Source organism: Coturnix japonica, chromosome 4, assembly GCF_001577835.2.
Source record: "Coturnix japonica isolate 7356 chromosome 4, Coturnix japonica 2.1, whole genome shotgun sequence".
Taxonomy (NCBI): domain Eukaryota; kingdom Metazoa; phylum Chordata; class Aves; order Galliformes; family Phasianidae; genus Coturnix; species Coturnix japonica.
This window is the reverse complement of record NC_029519.1, coordinates 13,208,389-13,225,420: the sequence shown is the minus strand read 5'-3', so window position 1 is coordinate 13,225,420 and position 17,032 is coordinate 13,208,389. Positions and strand designations below refer to the sequence as shown.

General features: G+C 41.2%; 1 protein-coding gene across 3 annotated transcripts in view; it reads right to left on the bottom strand.

Moving 5' to 3' along the window:
* COL4A6 (collagen type IV alpha 6 chain) overlaps positions 1–17,032 on the bottom strand; it is a 111,678-nt gene that overhangs the window by 6,963 nt on the left and 87,683 nt on the right. For 2 of the 3 annotated variants that reach the window (XM_015860479.2, XM_015860481.1), the window contains 22 exons: positions 16,842–16,952; positions 15,760–15,909; positions 13,997–14,101; positions 12,941–13,101; positions 11,924–12,103; positions 11,154–11,337; positions 9,956–10,027; positions 9,448–9,555; positions 8,403–8,624; positions 8,015–8,176; positions 7,059–7,067; positions 5,893–6,063; positions 5,243–5,386; positions 4,812–4,937; positions 4,328–4,509; positions 4,001–4,064; positions 3,420–3,494; positions 2,913–3,020; positions 2,060–2,167; positions 1,564–1,635; positions 630–755; positions 181–297 (listed from right to left, as the gene is read on the bottom strand). In XM_015860479.2, coding sequence (XP_015715965.1) covers positions 181–297; positions 630–755; positions 1,564–1,635; positions 2,060–2,167; positions 2,913–3,020; positions 3,420–3,494; positions 4,001–4,064; positions 4,328–4,509; positions 4,812–4,937; positions 5,243–5,386; positions 5,893–6,063; positions 7,059–7,067; positions 8,015–8,176; positions 8,403–8,624; positions 9,448–9,555; positions 9,956–10,027; positions 11,154–11,337; positions 11,924–12,103; positions 12,941–13,101; positions 13,997–14,101; positions 15,760–15,909; positions 16,842–16,952 — 2,757 coding nt within the window. The remainder of the gene's footprint in view (positions 1–180; positions 298–629; positions 756–1,563; positions 1,636–2,059; positions 2,168–2,912; positions 3,021–3,419; positions 3,495–4,000; positions 4,065–4,327; positions 4,510–4,811; positions 4,938–5,242; positions 5,387–5,892; positions 6,064–7,058; positions 7,068–8,014; positions 8,177–8,402; positions 8,625–9,447; positions 9,556–9,955; positions 10,028–11,153; positions 11,338–11,923; positions 12,104–12,940; positions 13,102–13,996; positions 14,102–15,759; positions 15,910–16,841; positions 16,953–17,032) is intronic. The other variant, XM_015860480.2, reaches the window with a different exon arrangement.

The window sequence follows — 17,032 nt, the reverse complement described above, 5'->3', positions numbered from 1 at the left end:
AACTGAAAACAGAGCTCCTTATTTTCAAGCTTTGATCTAAAAATCAGATTATTAAAGCATGCTACTCCAAATCATTATCCTCAAGAGTTCTTCAAGAAAGTGCATTAAAAAAAAAACCACAAAAAAATAACAGAAATCCTCTTAGCTAGTCTACTCCCCTTACGAGGTCCCTCTCCATACCTGGACTCCCATCAAGTCCTGGATGGCCAGCATCCCCAGGTCTCCCACGTATATCAGAAGGAAGAGAAACTCCAGGAGTCCCTGGCAAGCCAGGCAGTCCCACAGGACCCGGGGGACCTAAAATAAGAAATACCAAATGAGAAAATATATCCCAAGCTCTCAGTCACAGGTGCTGATATGAACAAAATGAGTGGCTTGGAAGAATATATTGAGGAGAACAAAGAGAAAGAAATAGCTATTTTCTGCTGTCCAGGATGGGTACAGACAGTGTAAGAACTACGTAACAGTTTCTCAACCATGTAACCACATCACAGACTTAATATTTACCTGTGAGACTACTGTCCACTTTTGTGACTTTAGGAGTTCTATGTGGTGATTCCTCTAACTGTGCAAACCCATCAGTCTGAATTGCAACACATTCCATCAGGCTTACAAACATCAGTACTTACCCAAGTCTCCTGATGAGCCTTTTGGCCCTGGGAATCCTACAGCTCCTCTACCCAAACCTGGAGAACCTTCCTCACCCTTCGGACCAGGGAGACCTGCAGGGCCTTTGAGTCCGACTTCACTCAGACCTAATTAGAGATGGTTAAAGAAGAAAAGCCTATTCAAATAATCTACTAGCAGTTAATTCATTACACAAATAGAACACAGCTATCATTCTAATTTTACACAGCAAGGCTGTCCATTTTTGCACACAGAATGTCTGCCTCACTTTGAAATGCTACCTTACAAGATTACTGTAACCAAACAAGTCCCTTTGGAAAGGCTTTCCTCCTTCAGATTTTGCAAACCACTTTGCAAAACAAAGTTATTTCATACAGTTAAAAATATAAAAAAGTACAGCAGGAGCCCAAAAGCAGGATTCAGATTTTAACGAAGAAAATCAGCTTCTGATGTGCTCTAGTGGGAGGTGTCTCTGCAGAGGGGCTGGAACTAGATGATCTTAAAGGTCTCTTCCAACCTAAATCATCTTGTGACCGCAATTTTACTGAGGCTTTTCTTGAGTTCCACATAGAGCAGTAAGGAAACATGGCATCATTCAGACCAACTCAAAGAGAGCACTTGACACTGCCCTGCTAAAATCAAGCATTCACTGGAGGTGGGAAAGCTTTATGATTTAATTCCACTGACTTTCCAGCAGCTCAAGGAGAAATACCCACAGAAAAACCTCCTTCACTCCACAGGCTGCATTCTATTCTTACTGGCATTAAAGAAGAATTTGCTCATGCACATTCAGTACTTTGATATTTTGCTTCCTTTGATATTATAATTTGATTCACAACTGGGTGAAGCAGCAGTTTTGTGAAGAACACTGCTCTCACGATGGACCAGTTAATGCATTTCCCCAGCTATGGCACTTCCATCATATATTTCCTTTACCTGGTGTTCCAGGAGATCCTTTTGTGCCCGGCAAGCCATTCAGACCATTTAAACCTGGAAATCCATGAAACCCTGAAGAGACATAGGGAGCACTTTCTAAGTGAACATGTAAGCAAGCAATCTAATTAGATGGAAATGCGTAAGATTCTTCACAGAAACTACAACAGGTGTGAGAAACAGGACACAGAGCAACACACTACATAAAGCTCCCCTTCGTTCAGCTCCCGTTCATGGAATCTTCTCACTGCGCTGACTGGTTTTACCCTTGGTGGAATCCCATTAGTGACCCAAATCAAGAAAGAACCTCTCCATTTCCAAAAGCTCCTCAGCTCACTTCTAGCAGCTGGTGCCTGCACTAATGCTGCCAAGAGATGAGCTGATTTCCCACACACAGCTGGCCCACACATAGTGTGCTGCCTGCCTGCTGTGATACACTTGGCTGAAACCCTGGTTTTCTGACCCAGTTTCTTCCCCCATATGCAGGCTCCAGACATACCTTTTGGTCCTGCTGTTCCACGAGCTCCTGGGAATCCAACAGATCCTGGCGGCCCTGGAGGCCCTGGTGGCCCAGAGATTCCTCTTAGCCCAGCATTTCCAGGTATTCCTACAAACAAGAAGCAAAATGTTTCCATACTACACATTCAAGACAGTTCAGCTCACAGCTCCATCATTCTACAGCTTCTAATGCTACAACTTAACTCGTAAGATGAGCAAATTCCAATTTAAGTAATTATAAAAAAACAAAACAAACCAAAACAAAACCAGATCAAAACCTAACACTAATAGCACCATCAAACTGTTTATTTGATAGCTTTTTAAAAAAAACTCAGAAATGACATTCTTCATCACCCACCAAGTGATAGGCTGGAATAGTTCACATAGTGAAGAACTAATTAAATTGGTTTTCAAGTAAAATATTCCAGCAACAACTTACACTGATCTTCCACCTCTAATTCCACTAACAGTTCAAGAGTACACCTGCTACTTCACTATTCAGAGACACTTATAGCCATAAAGTGTTGCAGTGGAAGATTTTAGGGCAGTCTTGCCCACAAGCAGCTGCAAAGAAGCTGCTATTACTTGTCTCTCATTAAGGTCTTCCCTGTTAGTTAAAGCAATTGTTTTGAGTTTCAGTTGTGCAGGATTCACAATACAGTTGACCCAAAGGATTGGTTTCAACGGGACAATGTGATACCTTACAGTAATGTCAGAGAAAATTCCCATCTTCTTGTCAACCTTATTATGTAAGCCTCAGTTGAGATGGGCTGACCAGGACTTAGGAACAGTACGATAAGGCTGTCCCACAGTTACACAATGAACTGGAGAACTTAGGGTGCCTAGTCCAGTACCTACTGGTCCTTCTTGGCCAAGGTCTCCTGGGCCACCTTTAATCCCATTCACTCCAGTGCTTCCTGGGTAGCCTGGTTCACCCTTGAGACCTTCTCTCCCTCTCTCTCCTGAAATGATAAAAGCATACACTATACCAGAGCACAAGGTAAAGCAAGTGGAGGTAGGTCTGAAGAAAAACATATTTAACTGCAGCTGTAGTACTTAGGTTTGCTTAACCACGGACTGGGCCCTGTAGCAGTCTCCCTGGATGCCAAACACCAGTGCAAATTCCCAAGTTCCTCAAGGAGTGAAATGGGATATAGCATGCAAATCGGATGGGTTTAGGACATGTTCATTATCATCCAGGTTTGTGGGCCACCTGGATACTAGACTTCTCAGATGTCTTCTACAGGACAAGACAAAAGTGTCTAAATTTACAGATTACAAACAACCTTGAATAGAGCAAAGTTATCCAACCTGATTCCTGGAATTTTGCAGTCTTCAAGTGCAATCAAGGGCTACTTTACCTGGGAATCCTGGGTCTCCTCGCACTCCTTTAACTCCAGCAGTGCCAGGAACACCAGTAGACTCTCCCTGGTCACCTGGAAAAGAAAGATATGCTGAGAAAGCCATTCTGTACCTGACCATGGGAGCAATTGTCAGCTTGCTCAATAGTCTTGTTTACGAAAACAAACTTTGCTTATACTGTAAATTCACAAAGTAAACAAAGACAACAGTAAGTGCTGTACAAGAGGAGTTTGAAAACGTTTATAAACAGCAATGCATGCAAATACACTCAGGACAGGACATGACAAATGTTTATGAGTAATTTCACAGCATTCTGCCCTTTATATCTTCAACTCAAGGTGACGAGAAAAAAGAGTGCCTCTTATACTGTCCATCATGCTTCATAAAGTGCTATGACCAAGATTTCAAAGGATATTAAAATATTCAGGCTTGAGACTGAATGAATGACCTACCAGGGGAACATGTACTTCTGAGCCAGTCACTGGAGAGCAATGGACACTTCCAGAACTCATTTGTCTTAGCCATTAATCACAGGACCGCATAGACTGAAAGACCAAATACACAGTGAAAGATTTCTTACCCTTTGGACCAGGGAGGCCAATAGGTCCTGGGAATCCAAGTGTTCCTGTGATACCATCCGAACCCTGAAATAAAAGCCCAAAGCTAGCTTTTGTTTTTTATTTTTGCTGTTCCAAGCTGGGGTCGTATGGGATAATGGACTGCAAAGATGCAGGAAGAGACATTATCCAAAGTGTCATTCAACAGCATAAAACAAACAGAAACAAACTTTTGTAAAGAAAAATTCTGTCAGCTTCTGGCCAGCTGCTTTACAGCAGAAGTACTGATTAGAAAACAGTATTTTCCCAAGAGTTCCTTGAGAAGAATTTTAGTTTAAGAATATATTTACCCTCTCTCCTGGCATTCCTGGAAATCCCATGATACCACGTGCACCCTTCTGTCCTGGCAGCCCAGGCTGTCCCGACGGTCCAGGAAAGCCTTGGTCACCATGAAAACCTCTCTCTCTGCTTGCTGACCCAACAGGTCCAGGAAGACCAGGCTGTCCACGGCTTCCTGGGATTCCTTTATCACCTGAGTTTATATGAAAGAGTACAAATAAAATTCATAATACTGACATTCATTGGACCAACTGTTACCCAAACCTTTCTTTAGAGAGAAGGAAAGGGTGGGATATTATCCACAGAACAGAAATTCAAACAAAAACTGTTTTCTCAAAATGTAGAGCTGCCATATACAAATCTTGCTGAAATGTGAATGGCAGAACAGAAAATACTAATATTTCAGGTATTCAAAAGGGAAGACCATGCTTCACCAGGAGTAAATGCAGCTCCCAGACAACTGAAATGGCAAATACCTACAATGTTGTGACATACCTCTGGGTCCTGGGAATCCTCCGAGTCCAGATAATCCAGGATCTCCTTTGTCTCCTTTCAATTGCAGTGCCTGTTCTTGAGCCCCAAGAACAGGAAGACCAGGTGGACCTACATCTCCTCTGTCACCTGAAGAATTCAGATTATTTTGCAATAAGATTGTTTAACAGAAAAAGAGTATAACACTAGAAACTGACAGATAGAGACAGAACATCCATATCTTCTGATGTCAGTTCATCAGTAGATGCACCTACTGATGCCTTTGGTAGCCAGACCAAAGTATTTCACATGGAAGAATAGAACACAGTATATAAAACATTATTGTTTTATAATTAAGTTTATAATTATTATTGTTACAATGTGCAGACATCTCAGAAAGGTCTCTGAAGCTCTTCTGCTGCACAGACAGCAAATGCCTTTCATCTGTTTCTCACCTTTTTGACCTTGAAGTCCCAGAACTCCAGGGCTTCCTTTTTCTCCCACTGTGCCAGGAGTTCCTTTAAACCCATTGACCCCAGGGACACCAGGCAGGCCTGGCATGCCTGGGAAACCAAGCAGGCCAGTAGACCCTTTTTCACCTGTATAGAAATGTTGATAAATAGAAAAAATTAGTCTCTTCTGATATACTACATACACACCTAGTTGACAGGTGAAGGCATGTTGGGTTTAGGCAGTCACCCAAATCTGGGCAGTAAAACCTAATGGTGCAAGCAAAGCAGAGGTGGCCATACATTTTTACTTTCCTTTTGGTTTGTTCTTCATTCTCTCCCTCCCATAGCATTTCCCTTACTTTATAACTTTATAACTTACTTTATAACACTCACCATTTTTCGTTTTTCCAGATTTCCTGTCTTTCTGTCTTGATGTACACGATACATTCTCCATAGGTCCTTACATGGACCTCCTCATGACTATGATTTGGTTATTAAATTCATCATTCATAATTCACAGCTCAGCAGCAAAACAAACACATTCAACCACTAGTTGAGAAATATGTATCTTCTGTAGACTATGGCCTAAAATCAACAAGATCTTTTTTTTTCTGGGCAGTAACCCTACACTGTTCCCCAAGTAGAATACTTACCTTTTGGTCCAGAGAAACCTGGACGTCCATCTTGACCAAAAGGTCCAGGTGGTCCTAAGAATCCTCTTTCACCAGGAGGTCCTGGAGTACCATCAAGACCTGGGAAACCTTTCATACCAGCAGGGCCTTGAGGACCTACATCCCCAGTCAATCCTTTGACTCCAGGAAGTCCTGAATCAAGACAAGAAATAACTCAACAGATTATAACATACAAACACGAGGGAAGTTTTGTGGACAGCTTTCCAAGCTCTTTAAGCACAGCATTGTTTTTTACGTAACAAATGGATCTTAAGGCACATGCAGCCTACTTAGAAGGCATAAAGTTTAGAACTGCAAAAGCATTAGTGATCTAATAATAAAATACCTACAAAAATGGCTACTGCCTACATCACTACACCACTGGCAAGAGTGAAACCCCTTATGATGTTTCCATTTTAGCCTCCTTTACCAGACACTACAGTGTAGAGCACTAGTCTTACCTTTATCATCAAGGCAGCCAAACCAGGATGGGGAGCATCTTTAATGTCAGCTACATCTACCTACCCCATCCTTAGAGGGAAGCAGAGATCAATTTGAGAGACTTGTATTCACAAGTTTCTTTTCCACCTTGGCAGTTAAAGTGTTACTTCTCAAAAGCAAATTGCTCACTAAGGGAACAAGCTTCTGATAGTGCTGTGATATAACCAACACCATATACTGTTTTGCTTCTAAATGCTTCAGAGTGTTTCTAGATGAAGATTTGCAATGATTTACAACTTTAAATAAAGGCTCAAACTATTGAAAAAGAGAATGCTTAGATCTAAAGTGAGGAAAGAAAGAAAAAAAATCAAGTGGCTTCTGAAAAATGACATTTGCAGCAGCAGCACCCAACATGTGAGCCTCATTGTATTCAAACATTTTAAATTATGATCCAGCATTTTTTAATGTAGATTAAATGGCTGCTTTATTTATAAAAGAAAATTCAGGCTTAAATTTTGTGCATGTTAAGGATTTCCATTTAAGCTTCAGTTTTTTCTGCCATCTGAGCATTCTCACCACAACAGTTCTTTGCCTTCTGGTTTGATTAGCAATAATAAGGGGTATCACCTGTAGTCAATGCAATTCTTGTAGCATTAAAAGCTAGGTTGTTAGTCCATGAGCTTTTATGCTACACTGCATTTTCTCACCTTGACAGCCTATGTGAAGAACCCATAACCAAACAGTGTGACATCAGAAATGGGGAGTTGATAAATGGAATAGAAACATGGTGAAGGAAAAAACAGATACAATATGTAAACGGAAAGAATAAGGATACAAAGAAATTAATGATTCAGAGAATACAGCTGAAATGTCTCAGTCATTTGGAGCTTACTGCCCTAGCAATGGAAGGTATTCAAAAACAGTTGAAGGAAACAGTCATATGTGGCATACGGGCCCAAACCATAAAATAATAGGGAAGCGAAAGCCATGTTAGCATTCTAATAAAAAGCTTAAAAAAGTATAATTTTCATCTCAAATGAGGTTAGTACTTTCATTCATTTGTTGTCATTGTGTTTCAGCACTGTCATTCTACAAGTCAGAACAGAATTACATCACAGATGATTATCTACTAATTCCCAGATGCCTCTCTGCTTGGTTTTCAAGTCTTGAATACACTGTTATCATGAAACACTCTAGTCAGTACAGCCTTACAGATACTGTTGTATTCAAGTGTTTTTTTCTTGTGAAGGGAAATTTATTTATTTTCTGACCTAGCTGGTGTAGCATGGAAGTGCTTCTTCTCAGAAAGCTAACAAATTTCCAACCTATAGAAGTCGTGTTTCAAGCAACCTCATATATTAAAAAATCAATTGTTATAAAAATGGGAAACGAAGATTAGTCAATGTATACAGCCAGCCTGTAAATGCAGAGATGCTAAAAGATATCAAAATGCTTTCTCCTGTCTTTTTGCTGTACAACCTTGGGGCACCATTTCAGTGCAGGAGAATTCTAGTACTTAGAGGTAAAAAACTTGAATTCTGCACTCAGCTACCCCTAAGTAGTGGTAGGAAGTCTCTCTCAGCAACTGGCAGTCTCTCCTACATTTCCTCAACACTGCAGTGTTCAGCTCAGCTACTTGTTTTCATTTGAAGAATTTACATACCTGGCGCTCCTGCAAGGCCAACTGATCCCAGTGGTCCTGGTTTTCCCTTAATGCCAAAAGGACCTCCAGGACCAGGAGGTCCCCGCAATCCGGGGACACCTGAATATCCTGGATTACCCAGCTCTCCTTTAATACCTAGGAGGCCTGGTCTCCCATCCAGCCCTGGGAACAGAGAGATGGGAGGTTACAAAGCAAATAAAACAAGATTCATTTTTTCAATGAAAATAACAGTCCTACTAAAAGTCTTTGAGTCACATTAGATTCTAAAAGAAAACCACCACACATCCATCTGCAGTCAGCTTAAAGGATTACTAATAGAGTATCTTAAAGAGATGGGAAGAATGAAAGATTTTTGATATTCCTAGATACAAGCAGCACCAGCACTTACCTTTTGGTCCCGGAAACCCAAGATCACCTGCAGGCCCTTTATCCCCTGACAGCCCAGGTCGGCCACGCTCTCCCTGAGCTCCACTCTCAGCACCAAATACATCTCCAGGAGCTCCTTTAATTCCAGCTAAGCCTGAAGGACCCATCTTCCCAGGCAAACCATCTGTTCCATCCAATCCTGGAAGTCCTTGTGATCCTTGCTCTCCTCGCGGTCCAGGGAAGCCTTGGGGACAAAGACAATAAATGGCACTCATCAGAAGTACAAGATGTTTCCAGTGACATCTCTAACAAAATTTAAAAAAATATTCATGCAAGCAAAGGCTGTTTGGAAAGCTGCAGAATGTTTTGGTATCAAACTAGAAACAGTGGTTTCTCCATTAACACTACCCTCCACAAGAGCTGCAAAGATAATACACTGATCACGCCTTTCTTACTCTGTCCTCTGGCTTTGGGCACTGAGGGGCAGAAGAGACCAGCAGTCCTGGTAAAAGGAGGGCTGCAAAGTTCTCTCTCTAACTTACCAAGTAGAAATAAAGTATCACTTCTGTGTGAGTGCTGCACTGCTCAGAGGCTATGTCATGCAATCACTGACCCCATAAAGATCTCCCCCTTAATGCAGTGAAAAGAGATTTTGACATATAAATATGATGGATATATATCAGCCTAGCTTCTCCCCCCACTTTTTCCTCACTTACTACAACAATCAGAAACTCCCACAGCTAAAACAAATCAAAGTACAGTGTACAGTGTGTCTTGTGTCTTCATCAGAATAACAGGTGGTTTAAAATAGGTTTTAAAATCAACTTGAAGTTTCTAAAGTGTTAGAAAACATATGATGGTGGTCCCTAGAGAAACAAACTGCATCAGCTGTCCTATGTCCTTACACCAGTAGTAAAATATTAAAAGCAAAGATGTCATTTCAAAGAAACACAGTGGAGTTCACAACAAGGCACTGTGAATTTAACATGTGGAAATGTGGCCTAGAATGTGAGACAACTTTTCTGATAAAACACTGTACATATTAATCATATGATAAAAACTCTTACCAGGTTCCCCTTGCAAGCCAATTATTCCTGGAGATCCTGGCTGTCCTTTTGACCCATTTAATCCAGGCTGCCCTGGAATGCCAGGAAAGCCTTTGCTGCCTTTGGGACCTGAGGATTAAAATAATATTAATGAATGAATGAATAGTGGAAGGCAAAAACACAGCACTGGGAAATGGGATCAGATCTCTTCTGCAAAGCTAGTGCTGAAACACTCATTGAAAACACAACTTAACCCACAAAGCATCTCAAATCCATGGCTTTTTCAACAGCTATGTAAATGCAGAAGAAAAGAGTTTGTGTTCAGAGGCTACTTGAAAGGGAAAAAAATGGTGCAATCATTATGATCCTCTATGGAATTTAAGCCCAGACCCTTTGAAGAAAAAGACTACTATTCTGTCAGTTAACTCTCAGGAATACCTATCACTCATAGGACATTAATTAGCAGGCATTATCTTTTCTGAGGGATAGCTGCTTCTTGGTAGTCATTACAATCAGCTTGTCTCCATACCTGGCAGCCCTGGAAGGCCAGGAGTCCCAGGAGGACCATATGCTCCAGGAACTATGCAGGGCAAGGTGATACCTGAAACAAAGAAACAATAAGGTTGCACACAGTCCCCTTCAGAGAGATGGTCAGAAGAGAAAGATTTTGTATCCAGATGTTTTTCACAGGGCATGTAAGTGATTGGGAGTGAACTTAAGCACATCTAATGCAGCTGATACCCGAAATACATGACGTTAAAAAGAATGCATTTGGAACCTGGGAACTAATCTCATCCCCACCACTGTGTTAAGTGGCTGCAACTACTGCTGTGGAATAACAGTAGCGTGATATCCACAGCTTCTGCTCAGCAAAGTAGGTATTGAAAAGGCAGTCTGTGACTGAAAGAGCTTATGAGCAAAGGTGAGAGCTTTCAAAACCAGGGGGAGCAGAAAGGTATTTCTAACTCTAAAAGCTTGAGTATGTTTCTAAGTGGTATGTAAACTGTATGCTACAGTGTGGAATCCTAAAATAAATGTGCACATGCAAGACAGAAAGTACTGACAGGCGTTTTAAAAACTGTGAGCCCAAAGTTTATGCCAGAGAGATGCACATGCGGTAGGTGGAACAGCGAGGATTTATTTTTCTGCCTTGCTCTCCAACTGTCACTCCTGCAATCTGGCAGACTAAGAAATAGCCACATGGCTTGTAAGAACATTTTCAGCAAACAAAACTCAGCAATTGCAAAGCTCTTTGCATGAATTCCAGTTCTTATAAAAAGACTCTGTACTACCCATCCCTTTTCATTCAGGCGACTTTCACCTGAGGTGGCATTACCAGTTTGCTAGCACATCAGATATACTTGTAAGATCTCAAACACTTCCAGCATTCCTCTTTGACAATCTCAAGTCATGTTAACATCGTCACAGCAATGGTTATCACAAAAACTAACTCAAGCTTTTCCACTCCAGAAATACTTCCAGTTATTTCAAGAGAAGTCTGTACTAAAACTACAGAATTATCTCCTTAATAGTAATAGCTGGCTCAGATTAATACCACCTCAGATACATGTTCTAAAAATCATCATCTAAAGGATCTTAAAAACCTTCCACTCAGATAAATTACATCAAACAGACAATCACAAAAGGAGCTTTGGGGAAGAAGGGTATTTTTTTCCATTGCTTTGTTTGCACCTTTTCAAAGTAAGATCATATTGAAAAACATGTACCTGGCGGGCCTGGCAGACCTGCTTGTCCTGGGAAACCATCCATCCCTGGGTCACCTGGTGGCCCACGAAGTCCAGCAGGACCAGGATACCCAATGCCAGGGGCACCAATCTCTCCAGGACGGCCCTTGGAGCCAGGTAATCCTGGTAGACCTTTTTCACCTGGAAAACCTAGCCCACCATCACCCTGTAAACAATGGAGACAATTACAATAGAAAATCAGATAGATGTGGAAAGAAGGTGTACCACTGCCATTATAACAAATGCATGCAAGTTTTGTCAGCCCTGCGCAAGTTTCAAATGTGCCTGGGAAGGTACGTGGAAACCACTGTCAATCATCTACCACTATTTCAAAATGCAGAAAGACACAGTTACTATTAAAAATAATACATTTTATTTGCTAGCATACTAAGTACTCTGTATTCTGAAATATATATATATATATAATTTTGTTTTTAACTAAAATATTCTGGTGTGGTTTTTCAGTTCCAAGATTACGCTCATTCATAAAGTGTCTTTTATCTTTTAATGCAAAAAAGTATTGGGGCCTTCCCCACCAAAAGAACTTCATCATTTGACTGAGTAGCCAGAGTCATAATGAGTGCCAATCACTGACCTTCACCAAGACAAACTTTTGCCCAGGGACTATGAGATTTTTTGTGTGTTTGGAGACTTATCACACAGTTGATCAGGACTAGTAAGCCAGGCCTTTTTAAGATCTCTGCTCCTCATTACGATTCTGAAGCACCGCTGCTAAATGAATTTGAACTTACTGGTGGACCTGGTGGGCCTGGCAAACCTGGAAGTCCATCCCTGCCAGGGGTTCCTGGGAAGCCTGATGGTCCTCTGGGTGCCGCTTCACCACGGTCCCCAGGAGCACCTCTGCCTGTTGCATAGGATGGATCACCTTTTTCTCCCTTAAGTCCTGGAAGACCTTGCTGGCCAGCTGAAGCCTAGAGACCAACAAAAAACAAAACAAGACATAACAAAAAAACCAAACACGCACATGAATATGCAGAGAAGAGCCTTTGCTTTCTAAAAATATCATTCAAGGTCAGGATACAACAACTAGAGATAGAAATAATTTCTAAAGGGTTTCCTATTGTACATGTTATACTTAAAAAAAGGAGGTAGGGGTCTGATTATTTTCAAGTGATTTATTTAAATGAGTACAATTTTACAGTGGCAAGCCAAATGTTGGTGCATGTCACTACAGTGACAGCAGTCTTGGATGGCATCTGGGAACACTATAGCAGGTTCAAATTATCAAGACTTCTTCCCTATTACTTGATGTGCTGCATCCACCAACATTGATAAATATATTCTAAAGGCATTTAGTTTTAGTGTAGAGCAACTGAGGAGACTGCATCTAAGACACACAGACTTAATAGCTATGGGTAATGATGTGGAAAGACCTCATCGTTCGATTTCAGGTCTTCTCTCCATACAGACACATACCTACTTTCACAACCAGCCCTCTGTTAGGAAGAACCCCGGGTCTAATCAATGCACGCCTGTGGCCAAGAGACCCTGGGATGAATAACTGTTACTGCTTTTAGCCTTGGCTGCTAAATGGCAGTTCTCAGAATTTAAGAACCATTTCTTCCTCCATTTTTATATATGATAATTTCTTTATTTTCAGATTCTTTTCACATATCAGTTTCTAGGTTTACTTAAGAAACCGCATAAAAACTGTGTCCTGGTCTGAATGCAATCAGCATTAGCAACTGCACATGGACATTTCTTCTCCTTTAATTAATGATAAACAGTAAAAACTCCTCCTCCCTTACCAGAGGGCCTCGCAGTCCTGGTGCACCCACAGTGCCAGGGTCTCCACTAACACCTTTAATCCCAGGCACACCACGACTTCCTGGTGGACCCTGTGGACCTGAGACGCCTTTTAGACCTGCTCTTGTAACTCCTCCATCACAAGCACAGTCACCTGCATCTCCTGGAAAATATAGTCATTGCTCAGTTACATTTGGATAAAGACCCTTTTACAGCTTCAGGAGCTCAATAAGTGGTATGTGATTCAGTTAAGACAAAACCATTCTGAAATGATATGCTGTTGTGCCTACTTTGCTTAATGAGTATCAAGCAAGGGGAACTTTGGGTTAATTTCTCTACAACACCCACCACCAAATTCACACGTGCAGCACTGAACCTACGCATTACGTGTTATATCATGCTTACTTGAATGACCTTTTCCCAAAGATTCAGACTCTCTAAAGGAGATGGTTTTAGGAAAGTTTAGGTCAGAAGTCCTGTGGATTTTAGTAGATGGTTGCACGTCAGAGAAAGCAAATCCATACTCCCACTCATAGAAGGTTACAGTGACCCTCTGCTAGATAACTTAATCTTTTTGGAATGGCAACTGGGCACACATCCAAACAACCACAATGCACACTGATGTCTGTATTATCCTCCCCCTTTTTTTTTTCCCCTGCTAGCTCTGTTACACACTAAAACCCAAATTCTCATTGTTTTTCTTAGCACAGAGGAAAATAAAACTGTTCCTCTGTCATTTCCAGCCTGGAGTAAAAATGCAGCACAGAGGCTGTTATTTCTAAATCTCATTACATGTTATAGCTTTGAAGCACAACCTGATCAGCTAACTGAGTATGAAATGTTCATTTGCTTATTTGCCTGAGCAGAGGAAGAACAAAACAGGATTTCAACAGAAGTGCTGGGCACCACTCTCTAAACTGTAAACGCTACTGCTCTTTAAATCCAATTAGAAGCTTCTCTGATTTGTCATAAAGAAACTTTCACCCTTAGGATATTAACCATATTGAAATGAGGCCACTTGATTGTTAAAAGGCTCTTCCAAAACAAGAGTCAATTACCTTTGTAACCTTTTGGACCCAAAGCTCCTGGAAGCCCTCTTTGTCCAGGCTCCCCTGGTGCACCAGTCCTTCCATCCAGGATCCCATCTGGGAGAAACGAAGGGCCTATGTATGGAAAGCAAGCAAAAAGCCCTAAGAAGGCTTGATCTACAGCTTGTTAATTACTTATAATGTCAGATATGCAACTGACAGAAATGGTGTCAGATCAAGCAATGGTTTGCGGTTACACAAGAAGATGAACAGAGGACCATGGGCTGCCATGTGTTTGTTTTTAGCTCCCCATAAAGAAGAGAAAAGATTTTACAAGTTGGATGTAACAGAGCTTTACTCCTCTACTGCTCTATTACTGCACTTTCCCAAAGACTTCACAGGCCAAATAACCAAGCAAACTGCAAACATGCCGTACAGAGGGCAAACAAATTAGTCCATGCAGTTCAGGAAAGGGACCAAGTGGCAAAAGGTTAAGGGAAAGTCCCATTACTCACTTTACAACTGCAGCACTACTCTCAATATCTCTTTATACACTGATGAATACAACGAAACATGAGCTGACAGAAACAGCAGAGGGACGTGACCTGACATAATCTAATGCTATAGTGTCTGAAAGCCCTTCCCTCAGTGACAACAGTAAGATGGAGTGCTGATCAGCACACGTCTGATGTTCCGTGGAAACAACCTGCAACCATCAGCTAAAAACTGCTCCAAGAGCTTTACAGACTCTGCAGAAAAAAATAGCAGGATTTAACTGACAAATAATTATTCATTAGGCAGCATTTAATTCCAAAATTTAATGACCAAAATGCAGGACCCGACACTTGGCCCTATTGAAACTCATGCTGTTAACCTTGGCCCATCAATCCAGTCTATCCAGGTCCCTCTGTAGTGCCCTTCTTCCCTCTGGCAGATCAACACTCCCTCCCAACTTGGTGTTGTCTGCAAACTTACTGAGGGTGCACTCAATCTCCTCATCAAGATCATGAATGAAGATGTTAAACAGAAGCAGCCCCAGCACTGAGCCCTGGGGACACCCCTTGTGACCATCACTGGCGCATGCTCTGCTTTTGAAAGATTTACTCTCAAGAATAAAACAAATAAAACATGCTGTTTGAACTCAGTTTATGGCAGAATAACGTAACACAAGATTTACCACTTTTCCAAGCAAAATAATGCATAATTAAACCAATTAGGAAATACATACAAATTGATTGTGTGAAAATAAAATCACATTTCCTTATGTCTGTAAAGTGTCTCTTCAGGTATCCTGTCTGACTCCTGGTACCTGATATACCTACTTGCAAGATCAGTCATTTACCCCAAGTGCTCAAAAAGTCACATTATCTCCTTTATCTAATTCAGTACACCACGGGAAACTTTACTTAGCTTTTCTCCCATCAACCTGAATGCTATATCATATAACCTCCTGTCTTTTCCGCAACTGAAACATGTTTCTCAGAAGTCAATATCTGAGTTGGCTCAGTTTCATCCTACTAAAACAGAACAAACATAAATTGTGCCTTTAGAACTGTATGCTTCAGTCTATCAGGTTACCCACTTTAAAAATAATTAGCTGCATTTTCTTATTTGAGATGGGTGAAGATAAATAAAGCAAATGTTGTGAATTACAATTACAATGCGATGTTAACCAAGCTTTTAAGACTTACAGATGAATAATCTCCACTCGAAAATAAATAAATACAGAAATCATTATTTGCTTTATTTCACTACGAATTCAATGTAAAAATTGATGCTAAAAATGTACATACGCGATGAACCAGGCAATCCTGGTGCTCCTGGCAGACCAGGTAAGCCATCTCTTCCTGGAGTGCCTGGTAATCCAACTGTTGCTCTTCCTGGTTCTCCCATTTCACCCTTCACACCAGGAATACCTGGAGACCCTCCAGGGCCCATTCCATCTAAACAACAACGACATGATTAGCAGCTATTCAGCAGCAAACATATTCTGACATTTTTAATATTGTGAAAATTACTATTGTGTCCTGAACTATAACCATGTCAGTACAGAACATTTTCTAATTGCATACAAAGGAAAACTTATTAATTGTAGTCAAGAGCCAGCACTCATTTACACATTCCTTCGGTCATTCAAAAAAGTTTACAGGGCTGCATTGAAATCTAACTAATAGGTGAGACAATTAACTATGGAATACCATGATTCATTTATGTTCAGATTGGCTTTGAGTTGAGATAATTGCCTTAGTACTGGTCTCTGGATCGCTGCAGGCCAGGACTTTACAAATGACATAAAACAGAAACTTGAGTGAGATTTTTGATGGGACAAGTGGGTTTGAGCTACAGTGGTTTTACTTAGCCAATGTGCTAGCTCTCTGCTGCAAAACAGAAGAACTGCAGGGAACCTGCTATAGCACAGGGGTTGGACTAGATGATATCCAGAGATCCCTTCCAACCCCTGTGTTTCTGTGATTCTGTGAAAAATGACGAGTCAATCAAAAAAGCTCACTTTCAAAAACATACAGAATGTTCATTTGTAGGAAAAGTTCCATCAATTTGAAATCAAAACAGAAAATTTAATTTAATTTGAAACAGAAATCAAACAAACCAACTTCTGTGTATGAAATACTGAGAGCTGAAGCCTTGAAACAGGTTGTAATCACTGTGGGACTAATCCTACTCCCACCCAAGTGAACATGCTTGGTTTTCCTGTGCCTCTTCCTTGCCTTCTGCACCTCACAGCAGCCTGCAAGTCAGGCCAGCAGGAGGAGGGAGAGGCTGCAATACCTTCAACATCTTCAGCCTGCGACCCAGAGTCTTCTCACAACAAACACACAGAAAACAGCCTGTTAAGGTCACTGAGCAGGTGCTTTACCTCTCTCCAGGCCTGGAAACCCTGGAGCTCCTGGAAAGCCTGGTAGACCACTGAGCCCTTCGTCTCCTGGAGGACCAGGTATTCCTGGGTTTCCAGGGTCACCTGGGGCACCTGTTAAATAAATATAGAAAGACAAAGAAGAAAAACTTGAAAATTTCTTCTGACAAACTCTGTATAGTTTACTACCTCAG